Raw genomic sequence first — 17,071 nt, 5'->3', positions numbered from 1 at the left:
ATTTTTGTAACAAGACTCTATGTAGGCGCAAATCTACCTAGTTCTTGCTCACATCATCATGCAATACTCTACAGAGTATTCCTTGTTAGCCCAGGATCGACACGCCTGGTTGAATTATCCAGTGCAAAGGACATCTACTGGCTTGGCCTTGGCTACAGCGGATGAGGTGTCTCATGCAGGCATGATGCTGTACGTAGACGAATGGGTAGGCGTTGATCCCGCAACAAAACACGATCTCCTTGGGGGCAATGCCGGCTTACAGTCCGTCGTCAGACTCACATGCATGACAATTCTACTATGTATGCCTACTACCTACGAGCTACTGCCTACATACATCAGATAGCTGGTCGGGTCTAGATAGATTGACCAGGGGTGGTCGGCTAGAGCATGAGAAGGCGACTTTATGAACAGGGCGAGAGAGTCAGAAGAACCGAAGCTGCAAAACCAGCGCATGGATTACCGCCCGGCGTGCTTCTGTACACAAGACACGGGTTCTATTGGTTGACCTCACCCAAATGCCCAACTCATGTTTGTCGACAGACCGACTGAAATCTGAGACCCTGCCCACCTGCCAGCTGCAATGCCAGCAAACTAGTCTCGTTATCCGGGATAACTGTTGTCTGATTCCTTGGATTCATGGATTGGTGTGAGCAAGCAAAATGATTTGTGAAAAATTATAAACAGGATTGCTTTGCCTGCCTGCCAACTGGTAGTACCATTATTGGGCATCAGACTGGAGAAAAAAAGAAAGAGAAAAAATAAAGGCACATATCAATCCACGTCATGAACCAAAGGATCAATGTTGTTTGCATGGGAACCTGGGGAAATTCCATTCCCATCCATCCACCTGGGAATCAATTGATCTGGGCTTACGAGCTAAACTGGAGTATGGCCTTCGCTGCTTGTCCGATTGTCTCCCCCCACTTCCATGCACAAAGAAATCTGTGCTACCTAGCTACTCTACTAGTGCTAACGCCTCGTTGCTGGCTGTTGATCTGGTCTCCCTAGGTAGATACCACGTTCGAGGAGAGCCCTGTCAGCAGTAGTGCATTCATCTCAGTTTTTCTCCGTGCTGGGAGATAGTTCCGGTAGATAGTAATTGTTCAAAAAGAAAAAGAAAAAAACCCCCCATGAATTTCGAGAGTTGGATCATTTACATTGGGGCTGGACTCCGCACAATCGCATATCAGTCTGGAGACAATTACATGCAGGCTTGTCTATGAGCTACATGCCTAAGTACTTACGTACCTACACTACATAGATAGCCCGTACCTAGGTAAACAACCAGACGACTACTCAACCGAGATAACAGAGCTCACTCAACTGGAAAGTCTTCAGAGTCAGTAGCTACAACCCACCTACGTGTGTAGCCTAGGTATATGCCGCCGCGTTCCCGTCTAAATACTTGGCACACAGAACACACGGCGGCCTGCCCACTACCACTACTTCGTACATGCCTTCACTAAAAACTGTGTGCACTACAACCTACCCACCAAAAAGACCCCATCCAATCTGCTCTGTACCTTGTTCCCCCCCGGTCCCCAGACGAGACGAAACCCATTCAATCCATACCACCCACAGCAGGCGCAGAAGCGAAACGGGCCAGGCTGCTTGTGGATGAATTGCCATTCGCGTCTCATCGGTCGGTCTGCAAGTCGACAATTGACTGGACCGCAGGTAGGGCGATGAATGCCTGAATGAGCCACACTGAAAAGCACGTCTGCGAACCACAGGGACTGCCCGCGGCCGCCGCCAGAGGCCAAGCGCGAGCCTCGACGCAAACCAAAGCCAAAAATCCAAACGGCCGGAGAGACGCTTCTAACATCCCATCCCAACCCACAGTACCGCTCCCCTGTAACCACTTGAGGCCTGATTCTCCCAGGGGTGATGTCCAGGCCACCCGACGACCCTTCCCACAATGGAGGCCGGCATTCGTGACCAGGAGGATCGACTTGTCGGTCGTGCTCATCACCCAACCCCCCAGTCGTCGCAACCTCGCAACTACGACGACAACGACGACATCTCGCTGAGAGACCGCGAGCTTTACTATCCTGACGTCGAGCATTCCGCCGTCCGTGCAGAGCACCTGTACTCCAATAGGTACAGCAGTAGTAGCAGCAGCAGAAGCAGTAGCAGCAATCCTAACGGCGCCGAGGCTGTGCCGTTGCGTCTGCAGCATTCACGCTCTGGCGCCCTTGCTTCCAATGCTGCAAACAACGTCCACGCTGCAAACGCAAACGCCAATCTGAATGGCATCGCCAATCCCGACGACTTTTACAAATCCTACCGTGCTGTCAACCTGCCCACGCTGGACTCGAGTGCCGGCAGCGAACACGACAGATTGATGGCGTCGTCATCGACAGCCACACCTGCGCAGAGGCAGAACCCCAACGCCTCGCTGCGATCAAACAGCAACGGCTCGACACCCAAGCATCCTGCAGTGCCCGCAACTCCAAAAACTGGAGCTAGATCGGCTTCACGTTCAGTCTCCGCGCCCTTGACCGAGGGCAGCGTTGGTGGCGCTTCAAAGTTGAGACCTGCAGCTTACAGTAGCAGACAACCCAGCGTTAAAGACCTTAAAAAGCGTTTCGATCAGAATGCTGCGGCGCAGGTGAGCAATGGAAGTACCGCCGCTATGCCTTCTACTCGGGGATCCGCCCCTCGCTCCGTGCCTCGAGATTCCCCGTCTGCATCGGCCGGCTATCGCGGAGTTGGGAGCAGTAGTGTCAATGGCTCGACACCTCCAACACTCAAGTCACATTCGACATCAGGCAGCACACACGCCTCGCGACCATCACAAAGACCCAGGTATCATCCCGAGGATCAGGTGTCGAGCAATTCACAGTCATTTGCAAGTCGCATATCGAAACCACGAAATAGCAACAGCCTATCCTCCAAATCCATGAGTAATCTCTCACCAGATTCGCCGATTAGCGCACAAACAATACCCACCGTGCCTGCTCCGGAAACTAATAATGCCAAGTCAGCTGGCCAGGGCCCTCTTCTTTTTGGCGAGATTCTTCCAGGAGAGCACGAAATAGGAACGGCTGGCTACGGGATTGACGGGCTGAGGCAAAGACGAACCTCCGAGTCAAACATTCAGGCTGCCTCCATGCTACATCAGAGAAGCCTTTCGCACGCCGACGCTGAGCCTGCTTCGCCGACGGACTGGTATCGCAATAGCGGGCCCAGACGCGACAGGAGTGCATCCCCAGCGAAGCTATACAAGAGTCACAACAGATCTCATAGCGATCTGGCAGGGACAAAAGCTGCTTTGGCGCAATTGAAAACACCACTGACTTCCCGCAAGCAACAAGTAGCCTCGAGCTCAGATCGGACCATTGCTGGCACATCCAAGTTGCCTGTATCGATTCGCAAGAACAGTCCCTCTTCGTCGTCTGCAGAGAGCCCTCCTTTCTCTCGATCTAACACTCCATCAGCTGGAAAACGCCCAGCCAGTAGGACTCAGGGTAGAATACCGAAACCAACACCGATCAATACGTCTTCGACAAGGGCAAAGACACCAACGAGCGGTCAAACGGGAAAGTCGCGCCCTGGAGCAATCACCCCCAACAGTAATACACGTCTCAACGCCTACATCTCTGCGCCACCACCTAAGCTCTCGCCGCCACTGCGTAGCTCACGACCTCGGCAACCCGTCTCAAGCGCATCGACCGCAAGCTCCAGGATGCGAGCTGTCGAGAGAGGCAGGTCTCCTGCAAAAGCCGATTCGAGGACAAGTAAGCATACCGAACCTAGGAGGAGAAAGCTTTCTATGGGCCCCATCGACTTTAATGCTCGCCGAGAGCAGATCAAACTCTCGTATACGAAAAGCATCAAGGAGACCGAGGCCAAGGCGGCTGCCAAGAGACAAGCAGCAATCGAAGAAGAGAAGCGACGGAGAGCTGAGGAGGATCGGATTGCAGCCGAGCAAGCCCACCAACGTGATATTGAAAGCCAACGCGAGGAGGAAGAAATGGCTGCTCTGAAAGCTGAGGCCTCTCTTACCGAACCTGTACTTCGTAGCAAACAACAAGATCATCCAGGACCAACATCAGCAGCCATCGCTTCGGAACCGCCATTACCTCCAGATTTTCTAGTGCCTGGCGCAACATCAGCAGCCATTGCTTCGGAACCGCCCCTACCTCCAGATTTTCTGGTGCCTAGCACACCATCAGCAGCCATAACTTCGGAACCGCCTCTACCTCCAGATTTTCTAGTGCCTGGCGCAACATCAGCAGGCATTGCTTCGGAGCCGCCTCTGCCTCCAGACTTTCTAGTGCCTGGCACAAAATCGACTACAACAAAGATCACTCTGGATTCGCCTACCCTCGGCATGCCTGGTACATTTCCCTCATTTGGCTCACCCGGACGACATGAAGAAGCACTGCCTTCGGCTGCATCAGATACCACCGAATTTGATACTGAAGCTCAAACCGAACCTCCCCATCAAACAGCGGACCCACACGGAATTGGCTATAATGACAATGTCGAGGTTGCAAATATCGCACATACTGTTTCTGAATATAGATCGCCGTTCGAGGAATCCCCGCAAGATGACTCGGCATCTATCAACATATCTCTCGACGTGACATCACCGCAGTCTGAGGGAGTGGCTATTCCAAGCAGCGGCATAGCAACTGACCGCAGCTCAGAATATCATTCAAAGGACGAATATGCACCACAACCATCTACGTCACCCACGCACCAGAACATCGTGGCCACTGCCAATCGAGAGTCTGAGTTTATTGTCGAGTTTCCAGAAGCTGGCGAAGGATCATCCCTGAACGGCGCGCTGCCCGTTGAGACCAGCCAGCAAGACCCAATTCGGGACCATTCACGTCAAGAACAGAATACACAGTACAGGCAAGAGACTTCATCTAGTGATGATTTCAGTGATCGAGACACACCGCTCAGGAGGCTGGAAGAATTCTATATAGGCCCAAATGTGGCCGAGTCCGCAGCACGTCTTCGCAGCTCTGGAGCATCAAAGACTTCTAGTCGTCATACCAGAACATGGTCCATGGAGCAGAACGAATTTGCGCATTCGGACATTTCCAGATTTTCGACCGAGACAAAGAGGATAGGAGAGCCAAGGCCGAGTCTGACGGTTCCCAGGACATCAGTCTCTGGGAACCGCTCGAGCCAGAACACCGTTTGGACCGACTATTCTATCGACAGCCACACTGAGTATCAAGAATACTCTGTCAAGCTCACGAACTCGGCTTATCGTGATAGTGATTCGATTTCTGATGCAGGTTCGAGAGCGCAGCGCAGATCCGAGTTGTATCCCTCAAGTCCAGAGACTTCACCCCACGGCAGTTATCGTCGTCCCGATCTCACAGGGAACCAGCTTCCAACATCAGGTCATCAGCTGCCTGAGCTAGACACAGGTGGTGGTTTTGTCGTGGACTATGTTACTCGCCAGAATAGTTCGCAATTCGCTGTTCCCAACTTGCCGGATCACTCTCCACCTCCGCCTCCAGGTGAAGCTACTTTCCCGGATTTGAGTTCTGCGCCACCCAGTGACTATTTTGACGATACGCGTCCAAGCAGCTACCTGCACAATGGTCAGGATGGCTACAGTTCATTTTCTGCGTCCAGGCCTCAGAGCGAGAGTTTTGACTTGCCAGGCTCTACCCCACGTTCAATCGACCAAGGCTCATTCGAGAATTCCGAAGGGCCAGCATCAACCAGGACGCGGATGGACAGTCAAACAACGCTTGCAGACAGTTTTGATCAGCAAGAGAATTCGACTGGGATTTCTGCCAAGGAGAGGAAGCGATTGTTTACTCGCCTGGAAACTCTGAAGGAATTGGTCGACACAGAAGCCTTCTTTGTTCGGGATATGAGCATTGTCGAAGAAATCTACAAGGGAACCGCAGAGGCTTGCCCTAAACTCGACGACAAGATCATCAAACTCATCTTCCGAAACACTGATCAGATTATTGCATTCCACACAGCTTTCCTGGCTGAACTAAAAGAAGGTGTTGCCAGCGTTTATGTCCCAAAAACATCCAGGTCGATTGTTCAAAAGGACACATCAAGCCAGACCGATAGTATTGCGGGATCTATCGCGAGTGTGGGCCAGTTGGATGATGGGAAAGATCGTGAGACATCTCTCGGGCCCATCTTCCAACGCAACATTGAGAAGATGAAGATCATTCACGAGACCTTCTTGAAGAACAGCGACCATGCTGCCAAACAGCTAATTCAGATACAAGAGGATGCCACAGTCAAGGTCTGGCTAAACGAGTGCAACGAGGTAGCTCGAGACCTCACAAAAGCATGGAATCTTGATTCTTTGTTGATCAAGCCCATGCAAAGAATTACGAAGTATCCCAATCTGCTAATTCAGCTGCTCCATGAGACCCCCCCTGATCACCCGGACCGCCCCGCACTAGAAGGGGCCAAAGCCACTCTGGAAGATGCAATTGAAGAAATTAACAAAACCAAGAAGAACTTTGAGCTCGTTGGCCAGATTGTCGGCCGCAAGAGGAAAGATTCCGTTGGAGGTTTCGCCAGAGCTTTTGGCAAGCGTGTCGACAAGCTTCAAGCTGCTAGCAACAAACCTGCCGAGGATGCCGATTATTTGAAACTTCACGAGAAATTCGGTGACGACTATCTCCGCCTCCAGGTAGTTCTCCGAGACGTCGAATTTTACACAAGGCAAGTCAGCGCGTATGTCCATGAGTTCCTGCAGTATCTCTCATCGATGGAGCTGGTCATGCGACTACAACCTTCACCGCATCCCGAGTTGGAGAGCAAGTGGGTGCGTTTCAATGTGTCTATGAGAGATATTGAGAAAGTTGCCCTTGAGCAGCATGTAAGTGACATAATCATGAACTCACGTCCCCATTCATGCTCACAAATTTGCAGCTCTCCCAAGTCAGAAAGCAAGTCATTGAACCCTTCGAAATGGTCATCAAGGCATATAGCAATCCATCTCTTGCCATGAAGAAGAGGACCAAACGACGAGCCGATTATGAGAAGTCCATGCAGCTCAAGAAAGCTGGCAAGAAACTGGACAAGCAGCTGGTCGAATGCGTAGAGCAATATGAAGCACTAAATGATGCCCTGAAGAAGGAGCTGCCCAAGCTTTCTGCACTGACCGAGAAGGTCGGGAACATTTGCCTTGGCAATCTGGTCAATATCCAAACGCAGTGGTACGCGATCTGGAAAGAAAAGGTCAAGGTTGTTCTGGGTAATTCCCAAATTCCTGAAGTGTCCGACATTGTCACGAGTTTCCAGCGCGAATTCAAGTATCAGGAGGAGCAGATTAACTCCATGTCTATCCTAAACCCCGGATCGAAACCTCGACCTTCACAGTCCAGTAACGATGACCAACCACATCGACTTCGACCACGGCCATCGGAGCTTTCTAACATATCAGGACGAGGACTATCAGTGAATAGTGACGTGGCACCTTGTCTACCGACACCCGACTTTGTCAATCGTCACAGTGGGCAGTTTACAGTATCCCCATCGATACAATCGATGCCCAGTCCACAGCACTCCTATTACCGTGACTACTATGCTGGCGGTAGCACTAACACGCTGACCGAAACCCACACGTTGCATTCGATAGACCATTCAGGGGCGGTACGACCTGGAATACGTCCTGGCACTGGCCAGAGCTACGATTCTGGTAGCCTTCCTCGTCAGAGCACAGACTCTGGATTCCCGACCAAACGCTACTCGAATTCAGCTTTCCCATCTGGTCAGCAATCACCACCAGACTTGGCGCAGCCTCAGCGATTTTCGGGCCTCTTCAGCTCTGCCATGCCATTGCCAGATGCACCAGAGAGACCAGAGAGACCAGAGAGACCAGAGAGAAGCGTGAGGCCGTCGCGCGCGTCATCTCGCGCTTCTTCACGCGAAAGGCAGCCCATTAACGGCTATAATGTGATGTGGCTCGCAGCCTCACTTTTTGAATTCAACATTGAAACAACGAAGGTGGAAGCTGGGTACCCTTACCTCACGTACCAAGCCGGCGAGGTGAGTCTTCACTAATCATTCTTGTCTAATTTTGGACTTACATTAACCCGGGATAGATCTTTGATGTGATAGCGGAGAAGGGTGAACTGTGGCTTGCCAAGAACCAAGACGACCCCAATAATCTCGTTGGCTGGTTATGGTCGAAACATTTTGCCAAACTTGCCGACGACTGATTCCACCAACAGCCAGCAATCGCCAACTGGGTTTTTTTCAAGCACATGGTAGCTTCATGCTGCCTGCTCCTTTTGCGATTCAGACAATCAATTTAATACCACGTACAAAGAGGCCAGAGACTCGGGCATGAAAGCACCGATGGCTTCTGTGTACAACATTACGCGAAATATTTGGCACTGGAGCCATTTATTTTGTTCATTCTAACACCAGGCAAGGCGAAAGGCGAAAGGCAGAGCGTTGAATTTTACTTCTTCTTTTTTCAATTTTCTTTTTTCTCATATTTGATTAGGCCGGGCTGGGCATTACAGTGTACGAAGCCAATGTCTTGACGGGAATCATGAACTAGCGAGCGCGCGAATTGCGAATGCCAAAATATGGACAGCACAGAGCAAAGACAAGCATCTCAGCAATGGATCAAAAGATGTCTCTGGACGGGAGAGGGGTATTACAACTTCTTATTTTCGCTTCTGATTCTCATGACTCACCCGGTGCCTGTGTCAGAGAAGGCCGGGGAGCAATCCTTTTTTCCTCTCCTCGTTTGTCGCCGCATGATACCTACACGTTGCGAAGATACCATACTGGACAAACCACCTGTTACTTATTTGTATTTCTTGATTCCCCCCCCCCCCCCCCCCCCTATTTGCAACCTTTGTCCGCCACTTGGTTGCGTTAATCAAGAGTGGACTTCTGCCCTGGGTTGGGCGAAAACGGAGGGTGTGACCCAAGGGGAAACGAAATATTCTCGTGCTCTTTCAGACACTTTGCGAGGGGTTGATCTGAGGCGTGCCCTCGAGGTAGAAGGGTTTGAGAATAAAAAAGGCCATTTTAAAAGATGGTGAAATGTATCATCAATCAATCATATGGCCCTGAAACCTAGAAACACGATGCACAACTTTCCTGTGCTGTGACATACGTACCGTGACATGGCTCAAAAAATGATAACAACACGAATTGGTTGCGGTAGAATCATGACAACATTTTAACAATCTAAATAAGTTTCTCTACAGTCTAGCTAGCATCTTTTATCGGGCATTAACGTCAGAATTGATAACCAAGAAGGGTCGAAGTTGAAGCCCGTTCATGAGCTCAATGTGATCTGGAATTTCCGCTGAATCATGTTGACCAATTTAATTTCATAGCATGGGCGAGGTAGATTAAGGCAAGGCTATCGATTCTGTTGGTTTTCGTATTTTATCGGTATATTTCGACCGTCTTGGAATTCGCGTCGTGTCTCGAGATACCGGTCAAATCAGCTTACTTGGTGTTTACCCGCTCAGAAGTAGTCTCGGAAACGCAGCAGTAGGACAAGAGGAGGGAGTGTTGATACCTTGTAAGAAACGAGTGGGACAATTCACCTCGCATAACCAAGAACAATGTGTGTGGTGGATTCCTCGCCATTTCTGCACGTTCAAACCAAGTATTACCTCCTTATAGAGTCGCAAAGGGCGCGAATAAGGCAAGAATCAACGAAAGCGGTAGAGAGAAAGAAAAGAAACGAAACGAAACGGCCCAAACCACGACGGCCACGTGCCCTGGGGCGTGTTGTTTTGGCTGCATATCCGCGCATACTCATATATTGGAATACAGTACCTGTTTCCTCCTTTTGGAACGAAATTCTGTTGTTCCAATGATTGCTTTTTTTACATTGAGCGCCTAAAATTCCTGCTGGCGAATTTGTTTCGTCTCTCGGTAGGCGTCGTTACACGGCAGCAGCGACGGACAAAGGCGAGACCGGCCGAGGTATAGGACAGTGGTTGTTGCATCTCAACGTTGTCTGTCCTTTTTTTTTTTTTTTTTTTTGGGTCTCGGCAGGTTTGGAGACTTGATCGTCTATTGGTTGCACAGTGGTGCTGGTGTTGAATGAGGGCGTTGGACGAACCATTGGGTTGGGTGTAGCATGTCTTGCTTCGTCAAGAGTACCAGCTTAACGATGGACTCTGTAGATGTTTGGGGATTGTATAGGAGCCGTCTTGAGACACCAGCATGACGATAGTAACTGGAACGCCCAATTCTAATGTACTGGCTCCCAGGACAATCACTGGACTCGCAGCACAAATGCTGAGCCTCAGGTTGCAATTTCACACTCTTCCTGCCTAAAGCATTCACCGCCACATGGGGACCCGTGGAAACACCAAAGGGCTACGTGCGTCGTGAGGTTGTACAACATCCACAGTGAAGATGCAAATCATTCACACAACCTTGAACAAAAGCCTGGAAGACAAGCGAGAAGGTCGACGACCCTTTCCAAGATGCCGTCTTTATTCGATGGTGCATAAAAAGCAATGACCTCAAGGTCACTTAAGGGGTTCCCCATTGGAAATGAGAAAGAAGCTTTGGGCTTCGTCACCCGAAGCGATCAACAAGAACAAGACAAGGCGCTTGCTTGGAGCTGTTGCGGACTGACCATCAGCATGTTTGGCGAAGAGCGGGATTTTGCATGTACATGGTACTATGCAAGCGGGCTCGGTACATGACTACGTGACGAGAGCTGGAGGTGGGAAGAAAATTCAAAGATGGCATGGGAGGGGATCTAATTGAACGCCGACTTGCATGGACGATCTGCAACGTTGTTGCATTGAAGTCCTTGGATAGTCGATTAAGCAGACAGGGACCCGCGTCGCGTCAGCATAGATAGCATCATAGAAGGCCGCGTGATAACCGTTTGGGGAGAGAAGAAAGAAAAAACGGAGTCTTGTCAAAAGCTCGGACAAAAAGAAAACCGCCGCCGCATACACGCTTGTATCAAGGGCACGCTGCAATATATGCCAAATATGGGAAGTCATCCACTGGAGTTGGACGACCCAGCCGAGAGACTCGCTTGTCACAAGAACATAAATCTCTAGCCGGCAACCCAAGTTTGTACATCAATGTAGTTGCTAGCTGGCGGGAGGTGGATGATGAGCAGGCGGCCATATATGTTGCTTCGATCCTAGCTGTAGCCTGGGCACCCTAATAAATCAACAAGGCCAATGAATCGTTTGTATGGCTGACGACGGGCTGCATCCATGAACAAGACCTTGCAAGTTGGGCCACGGTGAATTGAAATGCTTGTTGCCATCCCAATGCCAATGTTGTAGCAATGGAACCTCATCTCCACAATGTCCCCGGATGGTATAGAGTACTGGCCACGGCAAAGTGGTTTGTTTGTTTGTTTTTGTGCATGAATGCCACCCGGAAGGAAAAGAAGAAGAAGAAAAGGTCTTGCAGAAACTGCCTGACGTTGGCCGTTTTCGGAAAATGAGATCAAGTGATTGAGGTACGCAGAACTGTAGTGATTGATCCATCAAGAGTTGGGGTGTTGGCTTGAGGCACGGCGGAATAGAAGAAAAAAAGAAAAAAAGATGCCAAGCATTTGTCAATTGGCCTTGATATTCAAAGCAAAGTGCTTGGGACATCGCCCTAGGCCTCCTCCTTATGCTTGCAGTGTACTACTTAGATGGACTTGACCATTGATCCAACATCCAAAGCAAGACAAAGCTGACCACTAACCCTCAATGTTATTTCTGCTCTTGGCCTTTGGGGGGAAAAGGTCTCGGGAGTGGTAAATGACAAATTTCGAGCCGACGGGCCCCAATTGCAACCTTTCCGGGGCCCTGGGAAGATCAGGACGGGAAAGGATTCCCATGACACAGGTATCACTACTTGGATTCACTGCGACCACCCCTGAACCATGCAAAAAATGGAATGACCCAGTCGGAGTTGGTCCAGAGGCCTGGGTCGTGGTTCTCTTTCAGTTAGTTTTATGAGGAAATGTATATCCAAATCGATGTGTATGATATGTGTACCTACCTAATATTGGTAGTTGCATTGAATCTCGAAAAGGTTGCTGCTCATCACATTCTCAATCCAACCGGTGTGCTGGGTCTGTCTAACTCAAGTCCTTGGATCCAGTAATGGTTGAAAATAAAGGACTTCTAGACGGCGCAATTGCTTCCAAAAGTGATGAGTTCTGGCGTGCCATTGCGTCTCTAGTTGGCCAAAGTCTACCTCCTACCAGGCACATTCAGAACCCCCATGATTAGTGACTACATTAGCCCCCGTACTTAGCGCGACCCTAAGGAGCAGTACCTTAAGTGTAGGCTGGCTATCCATGCGTTGCGGCGGCGCGAGGTCATGTCTGCCGGCATTTCACATATGATACAGGTAGGTAAAGTATATTTACGTCTGTGAAGCGCGCGGGATCTACAACACGAATTCTTTCCATGACATTTCCCCCTTCTCACAAGCATACCAGATTCCTGTCTAGTCGCTTCCGTAAATGGTACACCTCCAGCAATAGATAATAATTCATCACTGCCTCCCGCGCATGCGTTGTCCATGGTTTCAAACATTACCTGACTAGTTCATAATCGGACCGTGTTACTACGACAGCATCCAACAAAGTCATATAGAGCTGGACCATGTATGCAGTCACCACTGACAGCACTTGGAGTTCTTCGCTCCTCAGTGCACCGTCCTAAGCCCTACGAGTCTTGGCACATGCTCGGGCTCAGTCTCGTAAGCTCTGAGTGATGTCTATTCCCTCAAGATCTTCAAAGCCCCGGACGATGTTACCGGCCGCAATGGCGTTGAGCGAGTGGCACTGAAGTGGATATTGTTAAGCCTTGCTATATGGACACAGCGCTCTACAAGGGCATTGGTATTCGTCATATCCCTCTTGTATCCTTACTTGAATGGTCTTACTTCAAGCTTGTGCCTTCCCCATGGACGTGAGCTAATGGGGAAATCCGTCATTTTCAGCCAGAAGCACGTCCAGGGAATGGTCAACATGATCGTCTACAAGGGTGTTGCCCACGTCCTCTCCGCTCGATACACCGCAGCAACCTGTACAGATTACAGCGAGGAACAAGTTCGCATACAGACCCTCCAAGGCTTCAACCCCGAGGATACCACTGACTTTTTTGCCATCCATGCTGTTCAACTAGAAGAAATGGTGGTGTCAAGATCTCGAAGCTCGTGGAAGAGTTTGGCTGGAACGATAAACGAGGATGAATGGAGGGTAATTCATAGCGCGTAGAATGTGAAAACACATAAAGTAGAAAACTAAAATGATTTCTCTATGGAGAAAAGTCACGAACCGAGTAGCTCAGAAATTTCAAGGCGACTATAGCATGAATATATAGTGAAAAGAAAATCTTTCCATCAACTTTCCTATATGCAAGCCAGTTTTGTTGCATTGGCAGCAAAGTCTTGTGTCTCGATTCACGTATTAATGAAAGATCCTTCGAGCTGATCGAAGCGCGACAATATGATGTTTATAAAAGTATCTACTTGGCCTTATCCAACTTTTCGTTTCCATGTGTGTAAGTGTGTGTGTGTGTGTATATCTTTTCATGTACGTATTACAGCCCCACCCTAATGTCGGATATCAAGCTGCATCTCCCGAGCCTCCCCACCTCTCAACGTTGTTGTGCAATGCGCATCAATCCACATGCCAGGCCAGGTTACATGCTTGCAGGCTTGCATGCACTCTACAAATTGCAGCAGCATGGGCCATGAATGGCTGATGGTCGGCTGTGTGTGTGATACACACAAGTGTGCTACTTCGTAGATTTTACATAGTACATACACTACGATATGGGAAAATCCTTGCTTGCAAACCGAAATGCAATGCGCACACCTGGCACTCACTCTCTCATTCTTTCACTTAATGAGGGATGGATTGACTGATTGACTGGGGATGGGGAGTATGTACACTTCAGGTGTGCATGCATGTACTAACTACCCCTGGATAGATGGGGTACAAAATGATTCTGGTCAACCCTTGAGCAGCGTGTGTATCAAGCAGGACGGAGCACTGACTCTCTCCTGACTGGAGTCGAGTCCTTTGGTCGCTCGCGGTAGGTGGGCGCACAGCCCATTCGAAAGCCAACTTCTTAACTCACCGATTGGCTGCTCTTAACCCCCTTAAGCCTCTTCGCACAACCCCGATTATTGCGAAACCCTAAAACTGGGGGCGCTGCCTTTGCCTGATAGGCATGTACCGTGAGAAGGTCATGTACTTCACGATATACATAGTATGCATCTCAGTGGCAGACAGACGACGGAGAAAAGACGGCGATTGTGGTTCAGCGAATGTTGGGGTCAGCATCTTGAGTGGAGTGTGAAGTGAGTTGGAAGTGGGCTAGCGACGGGTAATTGATTCGATGGGTATGTATACTAAGTACATTTGGTAGTGTACTTCGGCACCTGGTGTCCATCATTGATGCCCTGGAATCTCCTCCCTTTTTATTCTTACAGTCTGGACTGCTCTCAAAACTTTACCTTTGTTACGGAATAGAAATTCATTACCTGCCAGATTTTCCCACCTCCTAAACAGCATTCTCATATGCCCACTCCTCCCGCATGCGTGCTGCCTGCCCATGTGGTCTTTCATACCTTATCTGCAAGTCCATAATGCTGTTTTTACATTGTGCAAGATACTATGTAGGTATGTACGTCAAGCGCCTGCCTTAGTGTACATATTGCGGCAATCAATCAATACCTGGCCATTGATGTACCCCTACCTACAGGTCCTATGTACCCTTCACCTTTTGGTAGCACTTGGGATGAATTGAGTTACCCCCTGGTTGACTTGCCCATCCGACTAACTCGAATCCACTACTGCTCGACGTTGCAGTAGGTACAGCCAAGATACATGGAACCTGCCCATGTGGATTAAAGTTGCGCCTCTCCCAGGCTTGACCTCCTGCCTTACCCTTCTGCACCATATTTGACAGGAAGCCGCCACGCCCTATGTCGCGGCTGCTTCCATGCTTACCTACTGGATTGACTGCAGAACATTTCAAGCCCCGGCTCTGAACGCCTCTCTGCTTTGAGAGGAGAAGAAAAAAAGACTCAAAACTCATCATTTGTCCTGTTACAACCCACGGTGCAGGTTTTGATCGCCACTTGGCAAGTTGGGAGCATTTCTTATGTACTATTAGTATATTGCAAAGGCCCTTCCCCTCGTTGCGCAAAGGACTACAGTACTCCACAATCTTTCCTGCCTGAGCAAGAGCAGCAGCGGCAGCAGCAGCAGCAGCAACCGGACGTCCTTTGCCGCCTCTTGGGGTTATTACTCTTTGCGCGCAGAGAATTGGACATCGAAGGAGCTATTCTCATCATGAACCCGTATCAAGCGCCCGGCGGTCAACATCCGCAACACCCACCGCAGCCGCAGCGCTCACTGCAGCATGCCCCGCTGCAATACCATCATAGCAATCCGCCGCCGCCTGCCCACGTCCACCATTTACACCAGCATCATGCGCATCCGGCTATGCCGCACCAGGGCTTCTACCAGGACCCAAATGCTACCCAAATGCCTCGCCCTCCTCCCATTCAGGGTATGAGAGACCATGCGCTTGAGCCCGCTCGGGCGGAGAATGGCAGTGGCCCACTCGCCGCTCCGGGCACTCAGACTCCGGGCAATGCCGCGGATCATGAACGGCCGCCGCCACAGCACCCGTCTCCTCGGGATATCTCTAAGTCAGATGGAACCTGGACATACAAGTCAGATACACCCGCTTCTGTATTGCGCAGAAAATTTTGCTAATACTCACTCCAGACTCATATGCGAACAGCAGCCACAACGCGCCAGGATGTGCGGCTTTGGCGATAAGGATCGCAGACCTATTACGCCTCCTCCCTGCATCAGGCTAATAGTCATTGATGATCAGACGAAGAGAGAGGTTGACGTGAAGTAATTTTGTCTGCACGTCGGTAGTCAAAATTCCATGCTGACAAGTTTTCTCAGCCAAATTGAACATCAGATGATGATTTTGTCCGTGGATCTCTGGAATGCCGAAGGCACCAGTGAATGCAACCTCGCCAAGCCGTCACCAAACTCACCGTCTACGACGGGTTCCATGTCCACATATTCGTACAGAGACTTGGACAAAAATGCTTTGGTCTATGGTATGCACAGATCTCCAACCCAAGGCACTGACCAAGGTAGAGCTGACAATGTCACAGGTATGGCCGAACAGCCTCACACACACGCCTACCCATCACAACAATACGATGGATTTGCCCCAGCTGGCTATGCCGATTACCGGTCGCATGCAATGCCTCATGCCTTACCTCACATGGTCGCGTCTCATCAACCTGCTGCACATGCACCCTATGCAGCACGGTATCCCCAGCAGATTAGTCAAGGCCTCGGTCAGCAGCAGGACATGGTTGCGGGACGTAACAACTCTGTAGGCGGTCAGCAGCCTAACGGAATGTATAGTCGCAACCTGATTGGGAGTCTCGTGTCAAGTGGAAATAGACTTGACGATGTCGACGGCAAAGTTGGTGTTTGGTTCGTTTTGCAAGACTTGAGTGTGAGAACGGAAGGCTGGTTCAGGTAAGCGAGACTCACTCCCTGTTTATTTTCCGCGTGAAATCTCACGACTGCCTAGGCTGCGCTTTTCTTTTTCCTGTGTCGGTGTGCCAAACACTCAAGGCAACCAGCAGACCAGTGATCCTCTGAAGGTCAACACGGGCAGGGTACCAATCCTTGCAGTGACTTACAGTGCGCCTTTCCAGGTTTACTCTGCAAAGAAATTCCCTGGAGTCTGTGAAAGTACACCACTGAGCAAATGCTTTGCCAACCAAGGGATTAAGATACCTATCCGTAAGGAGGGACAGGACAACCGCCGCGCCAGGGGTGACGATGACGACGACGATTAGGAAAGTAGCGAATTCATAAAGAGTTTGGGGAATGGCACAAATGAGCACTCTGTTGCTCTACCTCACATGAAAAAGTTGCATATAAAGGATGCCACCTCGGCCTACCCAGGCTGGTAGAGAGGAAGCCAACTTGGCCGTGGGCGAGATCTCCAACTTCGCTGCCTCGTACCACAGCCCTGCAGATCCCCACCGAAGCGACTATGAGACGGACTAAGAATCAAGAGCAATCCAAAAAGTTCATTGT

At 50.1% G+C, this 17,071-nt stretch overlaps 2 protein-coding genes across 2 annotated transcripts; both read left to right on the top strand.

The window, feature by feature from the left end:
- Positions 1 to 1,918: 1,918 nt before the first annotated feature.
- On the top strand, positions 1,919 to 8,171 carry PFICI_01877 (uncharacterized protein; the record flags this gene model as incomplete). The annotated part of the gene is made up of 3 exons (XM_007830458.1): positions 1,919 to 6,826; positions 6,880 to 7,998; positions 8,055 to 8,171. 3 exons carry the CDS (start codon positions 1,919 to 1,921, stop codon positions 8,169 to 8,171), a joined length of 6,144 nt encoding a protein of 2,047 aa, XP_007828649.1.
- A 7,106-nt stretch (positions 8,172 to 15,277) lies between these two features.
- PFICI_01876 (uncharacterized protein) lies at positions 15,278 to 16,827 on the top strand (the record flags this gene model as incomplete). The annotated part of the gene is made up of 5 exons (XM_007830457.1): positions 15,278 to 15,663; positions 15,719 to 15,853; positions 15,908 to 16,068; positions 16,126 to 16,501; positions 16,557 to 16,827. The coding sequence occupies 5 exons, from the start codon at positions 15,278 to 15,280 to the stop codon at positions 16,825 to 16,827; spliced, it is 1,329 nt and encodes a 442-aa protein (XP_007828648.1).
- Between the last annotated feature and the right edge of the window lie 244 nt (positions 16,828 to 17,071).

The sequence above is a fragment of the Pestalotiopsis fici genome (genome assembly GCF_000516985.1).
Source record: "Pestalotiopsis fici W106-1 unplaced genomic scaffold PFICI_Scf_1, whole genome shotgun sequence".
NCBI lineage: Eukaryota > Fungi > Ascomycota > Sordariomycetes > Amphisphaeriales > Sporocadaceae > Pestalotiopsis > Pestalotiopsis fici.
The sequence above is the reverse complement of the archived record's forward strand: the minus strand, read 5'-3'. Positions and strand labels throughout refer to the sequence as shown.